General features: G+C 39.1%; 2 protein-coding genes across 3 annotated transcripts; both read right to left on the bottom strand.

Annotated features, from left to right (window-relative positions):
• Positions 1–4,020: 4,020 nt before the first annotated feature.
• On the bottom strand, positions 4,021–7,592 carry LOC113294225 (proline-rich receptor-like protein kinase PERK1). Of its 2 annotated transcripts, none has more exons than XM_026542633.1 (9): positions 7,433–7,592; positions 6,389–7,200; positions 5,662–6,210; positions 5,503–5,589; positions 5,315–5,385; positions 5,114–5,190; positions 4,864–5,011; positions 4,575–4,730; positions 4,021–4,471 (listed from the first exon to the last, which is right to left on the bottom strand). In XM_026542633.1, exons 2-9 carry the CDS (start codon positions 7,086–7,088, stop codon positions 4,178–4,180), a joined length of 2,082 nt encoding a protein of 693 aa, XP_026398418.1. In that variant the 5' UTR covers positions 7,089–7,200; positions 7,433–7,592; the 3' UTR covers positions 4,021–4,177. The 2 variants fall into 2 exon arrangements, with proteins under 2 accessions (XP_026398418.1, XP_026398421.1); XM_026542636.1 differs by having other exon boundaries at positions 7,351–7,586.
• Positions 7,593–8,521: 929 nt separating this feature from the next.
• Positions 8,522–13,580, bottom strand: LOC113294218 (SWI/SNF complex subunit SWI3D-like). Its single transcript, XM_026542625.1, has 7 exons — positions 12,860–13,580; positions 12,064–12,587; positions 10,733–11,437; positions 10,473–10,639; positions 9,837–10,381; positions 9,292–9,491; positions 8,522–9,199 (listed from the first exon to the last, which is right to left on the bottom strand). Exons 1-7 carry the CDS (start codon positions 13,440–13,442, stop codon positions 8,852–8,854), a joined length of 3,072 nt encoding a protein of 1,023 aa, XP_026398410.1. The 5' UTR covers positions 13,443–13,580; the 3' UTR covers positions 8,522–8,851.
• Between the last annotated feature and the right edge of the window lie 261 nt (positions 13,581–13,841).

Genomic DNA, 13,841 nt, shown 5'->3' with positions numbered 1-13,841 from the left:
GTGGTGTAGATTGGAGGGAGCAGAATAGGGAGGTGGAGAATAGGGAGGTGAATAGCATTTCCGCTAATATATCTCTTTCTTCATTTTTTATTTTTAAAATAAAAAAAAAAGTAAAAAAATTATTTGGATGGAGACGTAAGATAATGTCAATTTTATCATGTCCAGGGATCTCACCCTTATCTGTTCACGATTTCCAACAGGGATATCGGATTACTGGGAACTGAAAAATGCTTATCTTACATAGATTTTGGCACCCTCCCCGATAAACTGGTACTCATTAAGAGGGTGTTGTGTTACATAAAGGCTATCTACCTAAATTTTGACTAGAAAATTCAATTTTACGACAATATAGGAGATTGAGAGTATGGAACTAATAAAGAACGGAAATCCACATAAGCACAACAACAAGATTTTCATAGAAAATTTTATAATTGAATCCAAGCTATGGTTATCCATATTTTTCTCGAGTCATGCTCCAAGGTTTCATGAAAGATTGTGTGGAATGTAAACTAAAACACTAATCCGAATTGTGTTGAACGCTATTCCGAATTGCTCTCAATTTCGTGGTTTATTTTATTTGTAAAATGATTATCACTTTCTAAACGCTCGACCTAGTCAGTTAAGAATCGACGCAATCTGGATTGGTATTTTGGAATCTCATTTGCCTTCCACCATTAGACCGGAGTTTCCATGTTCCATTCCAACCACGGAGTGAATGAGGATTAGGAAGAATGGTGGAAGAGGAGGAGTTGCTCTCAACTGTTCTCTCTAGCAAATGTGGCCACTGTTAAAAAATTCATTGGAGGAAAAGGGATACTTAGCATTGAAGCTGGATTTATCAAAAGCCTTTGACATAGTGGAGTGGACTTTCATCACCAACGCTTTGTCTGCTTTTGGCTTTAATGAAAAATGGATAAACCTTATCATGCAATGTATCTCAACAACTTCCTTTTCCATCCTTCTCAATGGTGCTCCAGGACCCAGATTCAATACTTCCATAGGTCTAAGACAGGGTGATCCTCTTTCTCCGTATCTTTTCTTTATTTGCATGGAAATTCTCTCTAGACTTCTGGATAAAGCTGTGAAAGACGAGAAAATTTCTGGGATACAAATAAACAAAAATGCCCCGAATAGATCACACTTGTTTTTCGCAGATGACTGCTTCTTATATACCAAAGTTGATCTAGAGGAGGAAAAAAAATTGTTAGACATCCTATCTTCTTTTGGAAATATTACAGGTCAAATGGTCAACCTTCAAAAATCCAGTATGTACTTTAGCCCCCGCATTCACCCGAAACACGAAAAAATTATTGATAGAATTCTTAAGGTCCCACTGATGACCAAAAAGGACAGATATCTAGGTACTCCCCTCTTTTTTTACAAGAATAGAAAAGCAAATTTTGAACCCCTTCTCCAAAAGTACTACTCCACCCATCAAGGTTGGAAATCTAAACTCTTATCCTAGGCAGGAAGGACAGTTTTGATAAAATCCATTCTTCAAGCCTTCCCAACTTACCAAATGCATGTCCTAGCCCTCCCCAAAAAAAGATGGTCAGGGTAGACGGGGTGGGGGGGGGGGTGTATTAAACCCTGGAAAGGTTTTTGCAAACCTATTTCACAGGGAGGTCTTGAGATAAAAAATCCGCATCACTTCAACATAGCACTCCTTACAAAGCTTGTTAATAGAATCATCACCGAAAAAGATCAATTATGGACACAACTCCTTAAAGCTAAATATTTCCCAAACTCCCACCCGTTAGAAGCTTCTAGAAAAACTAAATTATCTTGGATATGGACGAGCATTCAGAAAGGATTAGATCTTATCAAAGGCAACTTTGTTTGGCAAATCAAAAATGGAGCTTCAACGAAAATATGGGAAGATCATTGGATCCCTCATGAAGGCAAACTTCGGATTCTTCCTAATGTTCAAGACACAGCCCCTGTGATGGTTCAAGAGCTCATAACCGAAGAAAATCAATGGGACCAAGAAAAACTTAATAAAAAATTTCAACCGAAGGACATAGAGAAAATTCAAGTCATAAACCCAAGAAGACAAGAGCAAGACATTATCAGATAGAAACACCACCGTTCAGGAAAATTTTCGGCAAATGTCTACAATTATCTAATTAAACAGGACCAAGATTTCGAAACCACAATAGATTTTCCTTTGAGCAAAATTTGGAAAATACAGACAATTCCGAGAATTAGACTATTTATATGGAAATTAATTCAAAAGGCTCTCCCTGCCTCTTCCAGGCTTGGAGCCCATAACCTCGACATTGACACTCATTGTCAGATGTGTAATTCTCAGGTTCAAGAAACGAAATATCATCTTTTTAGATCTTTCCCCTTCGCGAAAGCTATTTGGTTCGGTTTATCCCTAGATAATATAAATACTAGAAATACCACAGATGTGGTATCCTCTTGGGTTAAAGACTGGATTTCAGAACCAAATCTATACCAGCTTGCAGTGAAAGTATCTACAATACTTTATGGTGGGTTTGGATGTAGAATTTTAAAGGTGGAATTTATGGGTCCAGGGGATTTGGTAGAATTACGTTTCCCTCTGTACGTTTGGTTGTATGAATCCTTAAAATCATGTTTCTTATGGGATTCAGTTTTCTAGCAAATCCTCCATATGGAGTCCGACCCCTCCCCCCTAAGATTTGCTGGGAAACTTATCAAGGAATTTATGGACCCACTATTTTAAAACTATAAATCCCATATATATGCAATTTTAAGATTTGAGGGTAATGCCAAACAGTACAAAGATTTTAAAACAAGAAAACTCTATAAATCTTAGGAATTTTAATTGAGTTACCAAACACACAACGAATTTACATGAATCCCAGAATTTGTAATCCCATGGAATTATAAATTCCTGGAAACGGTAAATTCTACGAACAAACCCACCATTAGTTTATTTGGAAATAAAGATGTTTAGTGGTTTTCGAGAAAATCACCCCAAATCCAATTCACTTAAAGCAAATAAAGAGATATCTGCTTTCAACCCCTATTACCGTCCAGAAGGAATTAAAACCAAGAAAGGAGATCCCAGATAGCCCATCATGGTCTGATTTACACTCTGACTGGATAATCTTCATCGACGTCTCCTATAAAAAAGAAGATCTATTGATGGCTTATGCTTTTATCCTGTATTCAGTAGATCAAGATACTTTTATGCACATTTCAGCAGGTTCAGAGTGGGCTACATCAGCTTTCCATGCGGAAACAAAAGTCCTTCTAAAAACGGTTACTTGGTTAAAGGAGAATATTTTATCCAGCGTTTCAATAGTAACGGATTGCAAAGAGTTAGCAGACAACGTAAATCAGGTAAGTACAGAAACTTCTTGGGCGGCCTAGAACACCTTGTTGGAATCAAAAAGCATCTTGAGAGATCTACCTCAAGCTCAAGTGAAATTTGTAAAAAGAAAATATAATTCTGCTGCGGACTTCATCGCCAAGGAAGCAAGAATTAAAAAATTACAGCATTTATCCAATCAAATGCAACAAAAAGCGCAGAAGACTAGCATCTCTTCCAATATGCTCGATAAAACTGATATTGTAAACCTTTTCTATTATATTTGCTAGTTAATATATTCTCTTTTCTGATTAAAAAAATCGAGAAAAAAAATAGTAAAGGGGACATGTGGCCATTGGTAAAAAGTTTTAAAAAAATAGCAAAGACGCCGTGAATATTTTTGAACACTCCCATGAATAGATCTTCTTATGCACTCCAAGTTCACCAGGTTCTACCAATAGCAGAACGGAGGCTAGAATGATTCTTTCACGGATGCTCAGCCAAATAGTCTTACATAGGCAACCACAAAATAATAAAAGTAAACATGAAATGGGTGTTGTCAAAAAACAAAGAGCCCCAAATATTTCAAACAGACACTATAACTAATTTGTCAGGATTATATGAAAATTTATAAAACTGGAGAAACCCAGAATTCCCAACCTTTCATCACTAAGTCTAACTTCAAAGAGACCAAACTTCGACATATGCAAGTACGAGTATAGAGTCAGAAAACTGTGTCATAATATAGAGTGCACAAATAATATATATAGAGAGAGAAATAGAAATGAAACCCAGACTCAAGTGTATATACTCCTATTGAACTCCAATCTATTCAACATTGATAATGCTGTACAGATTTGATTTAGAATCAAGGTTTTAGTAAATAGGGCTTTTCGATTTGGCTGTAACTTGACTAACTACTTCTCCAGAAGAACTGTCACTGGTAGAAGAAGGTTCAAGTCCATAAGCACTTGTAGCTCCACTAGTAAAATTCATACTTTCTGTATCGCGGTTTGAACCCAATGCCATCTGTCTGAACCTTTGTATATCTGCATTATATGCTCCAGTGTCGTATTCTGATGTGTTTGCCTGGAATGCAGTACTTTGGCCTGGTTTCACTCCTTCATTCAACATCTCTAATGATACATCTCCTTCCAAGGCCCGAACTATCTGTTTCATTTTTGACAAGCAAACACGAAAACGAATTTGTTATTCTTCGACAATGTTTTGTTCTTTTCATTTCTGACAGAAGTTCTGCGCATTGCATTGTTACCTGGCTCATTTTCGGTCTTCTCCTGGCAGAATGGCGAATGCTAGCAGAAGCACATGCAACCATGCAGGACATTTCACCAAGGTCATAGTTGCCTTCTAATCGTGGGTCGACCAGCTCTTGGAAACCACCATCGGGGTTTGTTATGATAGGCCTAGCCTGTTTTGGGATCATGCAAGTGAATTTTACTTGAAAAACAAAAAATAATCAAACAAATATACAGTAAATAAGGTGTCATCGACCCTAGAAAAGTCGGACCACTTGATGATCTGTAAAAACATATGCTACAAACCCAATCTACTAAGCTGTCTTCCATGTACGCATTTGTAGTATCAATGGGCCGCCTTCCTGTTATCAATTCTAAAAGCATAACGCCAAAGGAAAAAACATCAGATTTCTCTGTTAGCTTGCCACTCGATGCGTATTCAGGAGCCAAATACCTGTATTTAACAGAAGAAAGAACAAAGTTCCTTGCATTAATAGTTCATACTACGAGAAAAATTCTGGATTGAACGATGCCAGAAAATGGATTAAAATCCTACCCGAAAGTTCCCATGATACGTGTTGAGACATGAGTATAGTTATCTTGAGACAACTTCGCCAATCCAAAATCTGCCACCTGCATTTGAGTTATGTTTTGTTAGTATGTAACAACAATATTGAAATAAGTATCAATCTTTTGAATTGGAGTTGCGGTTTGAAGAAAACCAAACAATGAATGAAACAAATAGTGGTGCATATACCATGGCTTCAAAATTGTTGTCGATGAGAATATTAGCACTTTTAATATCACGGTGAATGATTCGAGGATGACCTGCAAGTAGTTTATTGATATTCAAAAAGAGAACATTAAATTACGGTTTTCTTGGAGTACAATTGATCATGGTCAAGCTTATATGAGGTCGTCAAGACTCAATCAAGAATTACTTACAATCTTCATGAAGGTAAGCGAGACCTTTTGCTGCACCCAAGGCAATCTTAAGCCTATTAGACCATCCCATAACTGGATTGCCGTTTCCTGCAATACGAACATTTTAGTTAACACCAACCAGCCCAAGAAAACAAGAGAAAGAAGGAGAGATGAGCATACCATGGAGGTGAAACTCAAGTGTTTTATTGGGAACGAATTCGTAAACCAGCATCCGCTGTCCTCCAGCAATACAATAACCAACTAGGGAGACAAGATGGCGATGATGAACACGGCTGATGATATCAACCTCAGCTTGAAATTCTCTCTCACCTTGTCCCGAGCCAGACTTGAGACTCTTCACTGCAACTACTTTACCATTGGGTAACACACCTTTGTGCACATAACCAAACCCACCTTGGCCTAATAAATTAGCTGTAGAGAAACCATTTGTAGCTTGAGAAAGTTCATTATAGGCAAAACTGCTCTTGTTCACTGAAAGACCACCACCACCGCCAGGAGATAGTGGCAGATTATGGTTTTGGTGGTACCCGGGAGATGTTACATATTGCTGTGGGTCAGATGAATTGGAACCCACTTCACCACTGCTATTAACTTGGGGATGTTGAGTCCATCCTGCACCAGGTGGCGGAACCAATAAACCTGGAGGTGGTCCAATATTATTTGGATTGTTGGTGTTGTACCAAGTCGGATTTTGTGCTCCGTTATACCCTGTACATGAAGGGCATATCACTGATCGTCAGTTGTCTTATAAATCGTTAACAGAAAACAAAAACAGTGGCGTTCATTCAGTAAACTTGAATCCATATCATAATTAAAACCAACAAATTTTGCAGCCTACTCTTCCCGTATTTGTTCAGGAAGGATATAGTTTCAGTGTGTTGAGTACCTTGCGGTCCCATAGAAGGAGCATTCCCGTAGTATTGAGCATTCACGAAGTTTCCCTTCTTTTTTTTCTTGCAGCAAACCACAATGATGATAATCATAGCAGCAAGAAGAAAACATATCCCAGCAGTAGCACCAACTATGAGAGATAACTTCTCAGAAAGTTCGTCATTTTGAGACGGCGACGGTTGTGACGGAGAACTTCTCTGATTAGATGTTGGTGTATGAGTTGACGGTGGTGTTCTACTAGGTGGTGAATTCGGAGGCGGAAAAAACACACCAGGAGCTGTTGGTGCTGTAGGTAATTGAGGTGGAAGGATACTGCCTGGTGGAGAAATTAGAGGAAGAGGTGGTGATGATTGCGTTGGAGATGATGGTAATTGAGGAGGAGGAGAAATTGGTGGTGATAAATTTGTTGGTGGCGTTGATGAAGGTGGTGGTGATGATGGGGGTGGTGTTACAGGAGGTGATGGTGTTGTAGATGGTGGTGGGGATGAGTCGGGTTTTGGTGATGGTGGGGGTGATGCGTCAGGTGGCGGTTGTGGTGGTGGTGTCGATTTCGGTTCTGGTGGTGGTGCAGATGGTGGCGGTGAAGACGGTGGTGGTGAAGGTGGAGGTGTTGCTGTAGGTGGTGGAGATGATTTTGGATCATCAGCTGGTGGAGATGATTTTGGTGATGGAGCAGCTACAGGGGGTACAGCCATCTAATAGTTATATTAAATGGTGAAGCTCTCCTGCGCTTGTTTAACGTGTCGAACACGCCTGAAAACAACCCATGTAACTGCTCCTCCAGATTCTTTCTTTCTTTGAGATCCCCTGAAATGTTTTCAAATTCATACAATAGAAAAACAAATGCAATCTGACATTAACAAGAAACGCGTACAAACTTTCAAAATTCAAAATGGCTTCTGAAATGCAAGAGTAAATGAAGTCACAAACCAAATGCCTGTGCAAACATTGCATTACCATAACAAATTTGAAACTTCTCTTTTTCCTGGATTAATGATTCTCAGAAGGGAAAAAGAAAGTGGTGGAGAGAGAGGTGTACCTGGTGATCCAAATGAAAAGAGGGCTCTCAGATGATGAGGAGGAGGAGGAGAAAGAGAAGAGGCTGAATGCAAATGAATCCGTTGTGCGCGTGGGTGTGCGGGCGACAGAGAAGATTCCGTGTTTCCAAAATCACCTCCTGCAATGGAGGGAATTTTTTCTTGTAGTTACTAATTTTGATTGATATTTGTTTAGTCATGGTTTTTTACTGAGGACCTCTCTTTTTTTTCTCCAGCTCCACAAACCACAAAAGGAGGAAATAACCATCTCTCACTTCCCATATCAATCGGGCCTGGTTTGTTGCTTTTCTGAGCTATTCTTGGCAGGTGGCATCTCTCGTAATCTTTGCACATTGAAAGCCATCTTTATCAGAAAGTGGGCAAACACAACGTCACCAGTCAAAAATGGGATAATAACCCTAATAAGGAAAAATTGCAAAACAGTCGTACTATTAAGACCCGATTTACAAAGTAGTCATACTGTTACAAACTATTAATAAAATGGTCATACTTCCGTTAGATAGAGAATTAAGTGGTGACTTACAGTTAAATATGATAATGAAATTACCTACCTATCTTTCCTATTTATTCTTTCATATATACCTTCAAATTCTACCTTCGTTATAGTTTTTTTGACGGAGGTGCTATTTGTAAGTGGTGGTGCCGCCTCTTACATATCGTTACATCGCATTCAGTTTTTTTGACAGTGGTGCTATTTGTAAGTGGTGGTGTCGCCGCTTACATATCGTTACATCGCATTCAGGTTCGTTAGAACGCATTCAGGATCGTTAAACCGCATTCACCCAAAGGATTCATCGCTTCTCCTCTGGGATTTAGTGAAGATTGTTAAGCTTCCACCACCACCGTATAAACCAATTTATTAAATGAAGAGGATATTTTGGAGGAGGGTATTATGGGAAAAGTTAACACCGTTTTATTCAAAAATGTTAAATCAGATGGAAGTGTGACCATTTTGTGATCGAAATACAAAAATATGATCATTTTGTGAACGAATTACAAAAAGTATGACCATTCTGTAATTGGCCCTAATAATAATCAAATAATAAATGGTGTCCTTTTTTAATCAAACGTCATCCAAATCTCTGTCACGCTTTCATGAGAGTCCTTTTATAATCGGTTATAAGCGGTTAAAAGTACACATAAGACAAACTTTAAAAAGGGTGTGAAACTGGAAGCTCCAAAAAATTAGGCCCCGACCAATGCAACACTTTGGTCACTTTGTTCAGGGCCAATCCTGTATACGCCAACAAGCTTTCATCTGTTTTATGTGACATGTATTACAAATATGGTAATACAACTGGTTTTCTAGAGAGAATGGCTTACTTGATTCATCGGAATAATTACATCACCTAAGTGCCAATGGAAAAATATGACTTTACCAACCGAAGAAAGGTTTCTGATTACGTATTATTAGGTGAAGCACCTGCAACAGTCCTGCTAGGAATGGATGGGGTAGAAAGGTGAGGACCTGATGGTCTCACCATACTTGTCATCATTTGTGGCCTTTGAAAGTTTGTACCGGGTTGCTGTCTTGGCAATGCGTTTGCGTAACTCATTGCAACTCTGTTAGTAGGGAATGATGGTATCACTGTTCTGGACGCAGAAGCAGGATAGCCAAGCCGTGAAGCAATTATCTGGGCCCTTTCTTGGTAAAGTTTTTGTCTCGATCTGTCCATTTGTTCCCTAACCCTTGTGATCACACTTTCCATCTCCGTAAAGAAAGATAACTTTAGCTCCAACTTCTGTAACTGCAATGAATCAGAACTCCAGCATTAGATGCTAAACTTAATACTCTAAGAATATCAATCCAGGCTCAAAGTCTGTTTCCCTGAGGTGATACCTGTTTATCAATTAAAAATGTAGCTAGTTGTTGGATTTCATCTTCTTCCTGCTTTGCAAGAAGCTTTGCCTTTACAGCGGCAGCTGACAGGGCAGTAATTGCAGCACGCTTTATTCTTTGGATATTATGGTCATCTTTGTTTTTGTTCAAGCCAATATCCTTCTCTTCCTTGATACCAATCACTTTTTTATCGTCGTTCCCTGCAAGAAAAAGTAGCCAAAAACAGAAAACCAGTTAGTAAATGTAAAATAAGGCAATTTGAGTTTTGAAATAATCTTTTGCGAACTTTAGTTTGTCAATTTTGTAAGAATTCTGAGCAAACACTCTTTCAGGCAATTGCAAGGTGAGAGTACAGTACTCGGATACACACTGAGAAAAGCTAATTGCTCGAACTCATACTTATCAAAGCAGTAACTGACGCAGATTACCTTACTTCATCTCCTCTCTCTCACTATCCCTTCTTTCATTTTCTCTTATTTTTTTGCTTATTTTAATTTATCTATTTATTGATTACGATTTAAGAAGGATCTCGTAGGATGTCTCACCTGTATTTTCACCATTCTCGACTGTTAAATTACATGCAGCTGCTTGTTTAAACTCTTTTGCTTCCAAGGAAGCTGTATTAGACAACTTATCGACAGCCTCTGGTGCCTCAGGACACTCAGAGGCCTCTTCCACTGCACCACTAGATTCCTTTACTGAGCTTGGTGTAGCCTGAGCTTGTAATGGCACATCAACCGACTCTGTCGCAGTACTTGCCGGTTCCTCATGCGGCAAAGTAGAATCACTAGACTCCTTTACAATGCTTGGTGTATCCTCACGAGGCAAAGCTGAATCACTAGGCTCCTCAACCACTGGTGTGTCATCTTGAGGAATAGTTTCATCATCTAATTTTTTTGCACTACTCAGAGTAGATTTGCCTTCATCACCTGAAGAAAACAAAGACTCTTTTTCATTTTGAATTGCTTCCTCTAACTTCTTTTTAGGGGAAGTTGTAGTTGTGGAACTTCCATCCAAAACAGATGTACTGTTTTCCTGGATGTTTTGCTCCTCATTCTGAACCACCTTATCGGACATTTCCACATCAAAGCTGCACTTCCAAAACCAAAGTCAGATACCTAGAACTCTAAAACCACCATTTGATGAAACCATAATACGATGCAAAAGACTCAGTAACATACCTTTCAATGACAGAAGGGATGTTTCCGGTATCTGTTGAATCTTCAAGGACAAAACAGTGCCTTGCGGCTAACTGAATGGCTGGAGATTGGTCAGATATAATTTTTAGTGAACTGCGAGCTGATGCAGCTGCATAATCAAATTCCACCAAACCAGCAAGATACGCTGCCTACAGATAAGATAAAAAGAAAGAGTTGTAAGCATAAAAGTGCATGCTATAGTGAGACTATGAGAGTGAACAATAACCATGACATCAACTTACCAATGCCATGACAGGATTCCCTGCTTCCGTAAATGAAAACTTCTCTCCAGGTTCTGGAAGAGAACCAACAGTCTGGAATGCTTCCTTCAGAGCATTCAGTGCAATGTTAGCACTTGTTTCCACAGCGAGATTTACTTCAATGGTATCCTTCGGTTTTGAAATGTTCATTGAGGGAGACAAAGGTTGCTCTTCATGAGTCACACTCTGGTCTTTGGTTGTTTCAGCAAGAGCTTCTTTTTTAGCAGGTGAATCAGAACCGGTAGCACTTTTGCCCTCAGTTGTGTCAGGAATAATCTTCACAGAATTTGAATCAATATCTGGCTCAACTTTGCTCTCCTTTGTGTCAGGAGCATCTTTCAAACCAGATAAATCATTAGCACTTGAACCCGTAACTATATTCGCCTCGAGATTAGCCTCAACATCATCCTTAGCTGGCTTAACTTCAAAAAAGGAATCCTCAATTGGCATTTGAACAAAATGCAAGATACATTGGGTTTTAGTTTTTGTGGCAACATGCTCTGCAATCTCACTCCAGTTTGGTCCAAATAATTCTAAGGCTTCGAGAAGGAGAAGAGTCTCCTGATCTGTCCAACTCCCACCATTTACACCCGGTTCTGCAGATTCCATGAGAATGAAATCAGCATGCGACATTCCAGCATCAAACTTCCCATTATTATAACACTCAGAACATAGATCGAAATCTGCCTGGGATATGAGAACATAATCAGCAAAAAGAAAAAAACAGAACACAGAAAATGAGGAGTGAAGAATTTTTTTGGGGAAAATATATCCATCAATTTTACCGGAAAGAAACTATAAATCTTAATACTGATGGCATGGCCGGAGAAGAGCTAGCATAACCCAAGAGAATAGCTACGTTTCTGTAGCACATAATATAAGTGACAATTTTTATTCAGTGAAACCAAGCACATACACTAATCAGACATGTTTGTGATTGTTATTGTTGACACAGTGATCGACCATGCCTCATCGTGTCACTGAGTTACTAATAGGCTTACTTGAAAGGATTCAATTTTTGATGTTTAAATAAAGGATACTTTAATCAATTCAGTCTGCAAAAAACCACAGACTGCAAAATGACATGCTGAACAGCTTCAGCTAACTAACATTTTCTTATGTTTTTACTAACATTTAAATAAAAACATAAGAAAAGGAAACAGTTTTCTGTCGTTTAGCACAAAGACACGAGGTCAAAATAAAAAGGTTTACAACATTAGAAAGGTTACAAAACACCAGCATCTTGTATCAAGTTAAAAGCAATATCCAAGACATTGTTCAAACTTTATTTCAAGTACTAATACAAAACTGACCTGCTTCTGGCAATGGTAACGCTTGCGGGAACAATCTCCTGAGCATGAGTTACAATGGTACTCAACAGCAGGTCCCTCTGGCCTCACCTCCTCAGCAATGAAAGATTCTGGATACAACCTCGGAGGCAAGACAGGTGCAGCTAAATCTGGCTTAAAACTTCCCCATGGACGAGATTCAACCGCTTCAAAATGATACAATTTTTCAACCAGTGAAGATGTCTTGGTAGCTCCATCGCCATCAGGAAGAGCCATACTAGCATCAGCGAGTGGAAATGGCTTAAAATTTATCAAACCCCAGTGATCCAAAAATGCCATCACCTCCTGTCTGTCATCCAACTCCCCAGCAGAGAGCTCCGACAAATCTTTTGGGTCGAATGAAGCCTTTGGATCCTCATGAAATTTCTTAACAATTAAATTCCTAATTTCCATGTAAGAATCAGGAGTCCGTTTCTCCGATTCCCCGTTGAAGAAAGACTGCAATGCATGTTCCTCAAGTGGGTGTACTTTCTCCCATGAAAACCAACCTAATAAGAGTTGCAGGAAAGAAAACAAATCAAAACCCACATTCTAAATGAACCCAATAACACCAAATGTACTTCATTTACGACACCCTAAATTACTCAAAACCCTAAATGCCCACACAAAGTAACCAAATTTACAACAAATGTGCTTCATTTTTCAACAAAGAAGGAAAACTTTATCCCTAAATTTATCCTAATCCCCTCACAAATGACAAAATACCCAAATGCCTAATTAAAGTAGCCAAAATTTAGGGCTTTGAATTAAGCTAACTCACCAGCATGAGTAGGAATAACATGAGCAACATCACCATGAGATCTAACAGCTTCAAACTCCGCATCAATAACAGGCTCTAAATCTCTTTCTAATTCCTCGTATTTAGTCTTATTAGATTCTTCAATGGTGTTGATAATTTCTCCACCAACAGATGACACGGGATTAGGTAAAGGGTCGTTGAGATTTTGTGGAGTAGACACTGTGGAAGACGAAGTGACACCAGAACCGCCACCACCACCACCAGCAGAAACAGCAGCAGAAGATTCAGAAGCACCAAATTTATTTGGAGATTGACGAGCTCGAGTTATAGGACCATTATTATAAAGAATATGATGAGGAATTAGGTTGTTTCTTTCTCTGGTTAAACGTTTTGATGGTCCAGCTGAAGATGAATTATTTGCTGCTTTTCGTTTTAGGGCACCATTTCTTCTTCTAGGACCGGGTTGTTGTTGTTGATTCTGTGGTGCTCCCACCACTTGTTGTGGTTGTTTAGAATTTGAGGTTGTGGTGGTGGTGGTGGTGGTGGTGGTGGTGGTGGTGGTGGTGCAAGTGTTGGTTTCTCCTTTACCTTTTCCTCCTTCCATGGCTTCTTTTGGGGTTTTCTCAGCTGAGATCTTTACTGTTCTTGATATTGTTGTTGAAGAAATATAAAACCATTTTTGATGCAGCTGAGCTAATTTAGTGCTCTCTTTCTTTTCTTTTTTTTTTTCCTTTCTCTCTCTGGTGTGAGATAAAAAGGCACTCTGCATCAGGGTCGGATTTGAATCGGCAATAATACAACTGCAATCTGCAACTCGGTCCCCCGAATTAACATTTCTTTGTAAGTCGTCACAACCTGTTTGACTCATTGTGAAAAATGTACTCGGTTGTGCCGATTTTAGCTTTAAAGCTTCTGTGGAAAGTGTAAATGCATGCCCAATGTTCCATAAAAACAAAAAGAGCATATCCAATGGGGGACGGTGGAAGGTACACAGGCCTTGATT

Source organism: Papaver somniferum, chromosome 1, assembly GCF_003573695.1.
Source record: "Papaver somniferum cultivar HN1 chromosome 1, ASM357369v1, whole genome shotgun sequence".
Taxonomy (NCBI): domain Eukaryota; kingdom Viridiplantae; phylum Streptophyta; class Magnoliopsida; order Ranunculales; family Papaveraceae; genus Papaver; species Papaver somniferum.
This window is presented reverse-complemented; position numbering and strand designations above follow the sequence as displayed.

Coding starts and splice junctions, on each gene's coding strand:
- LOC113294218 (XM_026542625.1), bottom strand. CDS start 13,442: ATGGAAGGAGGAAAAGGTAAAGGAGAAACCAACACTTGCACCACCACC. Junction 10,640..10,732: donor GGAATCCTGTCATGGCATTG/GTAAGTTGATGT, acceptor TCTTATCTGTAG/GCAGCGTATCTTGCTGGTTT. Junction 10,382..10,472: donor ATCCCTTCTGTCATTGAAAG/GTATGTTACTGA, acceptor TTGGAAGTGCAG/CTTTGATGTGGAAATGTCCG.
- LOC113294225 (XM_026542633.1), bottom strand. CDS start 7,088: ATGGCTGTACCCCCTGTAGCTGCTCCATCACCAAAATCATCTCCACCA. Junction 5,386..5,502: donor CGCTTACCTTCATGAAGATT/GTAAGTAATTCT, acceptor AACTACTTGCAG/GTCATCCTCGAATCATTCAC. Junction 4,731..4,863: donor AAGACAGCTTAGTAGATTGG/GTTTGTAGCATA, acceptor ATCCCAAAACAG/GCTAGGCCTATCATAACAAA.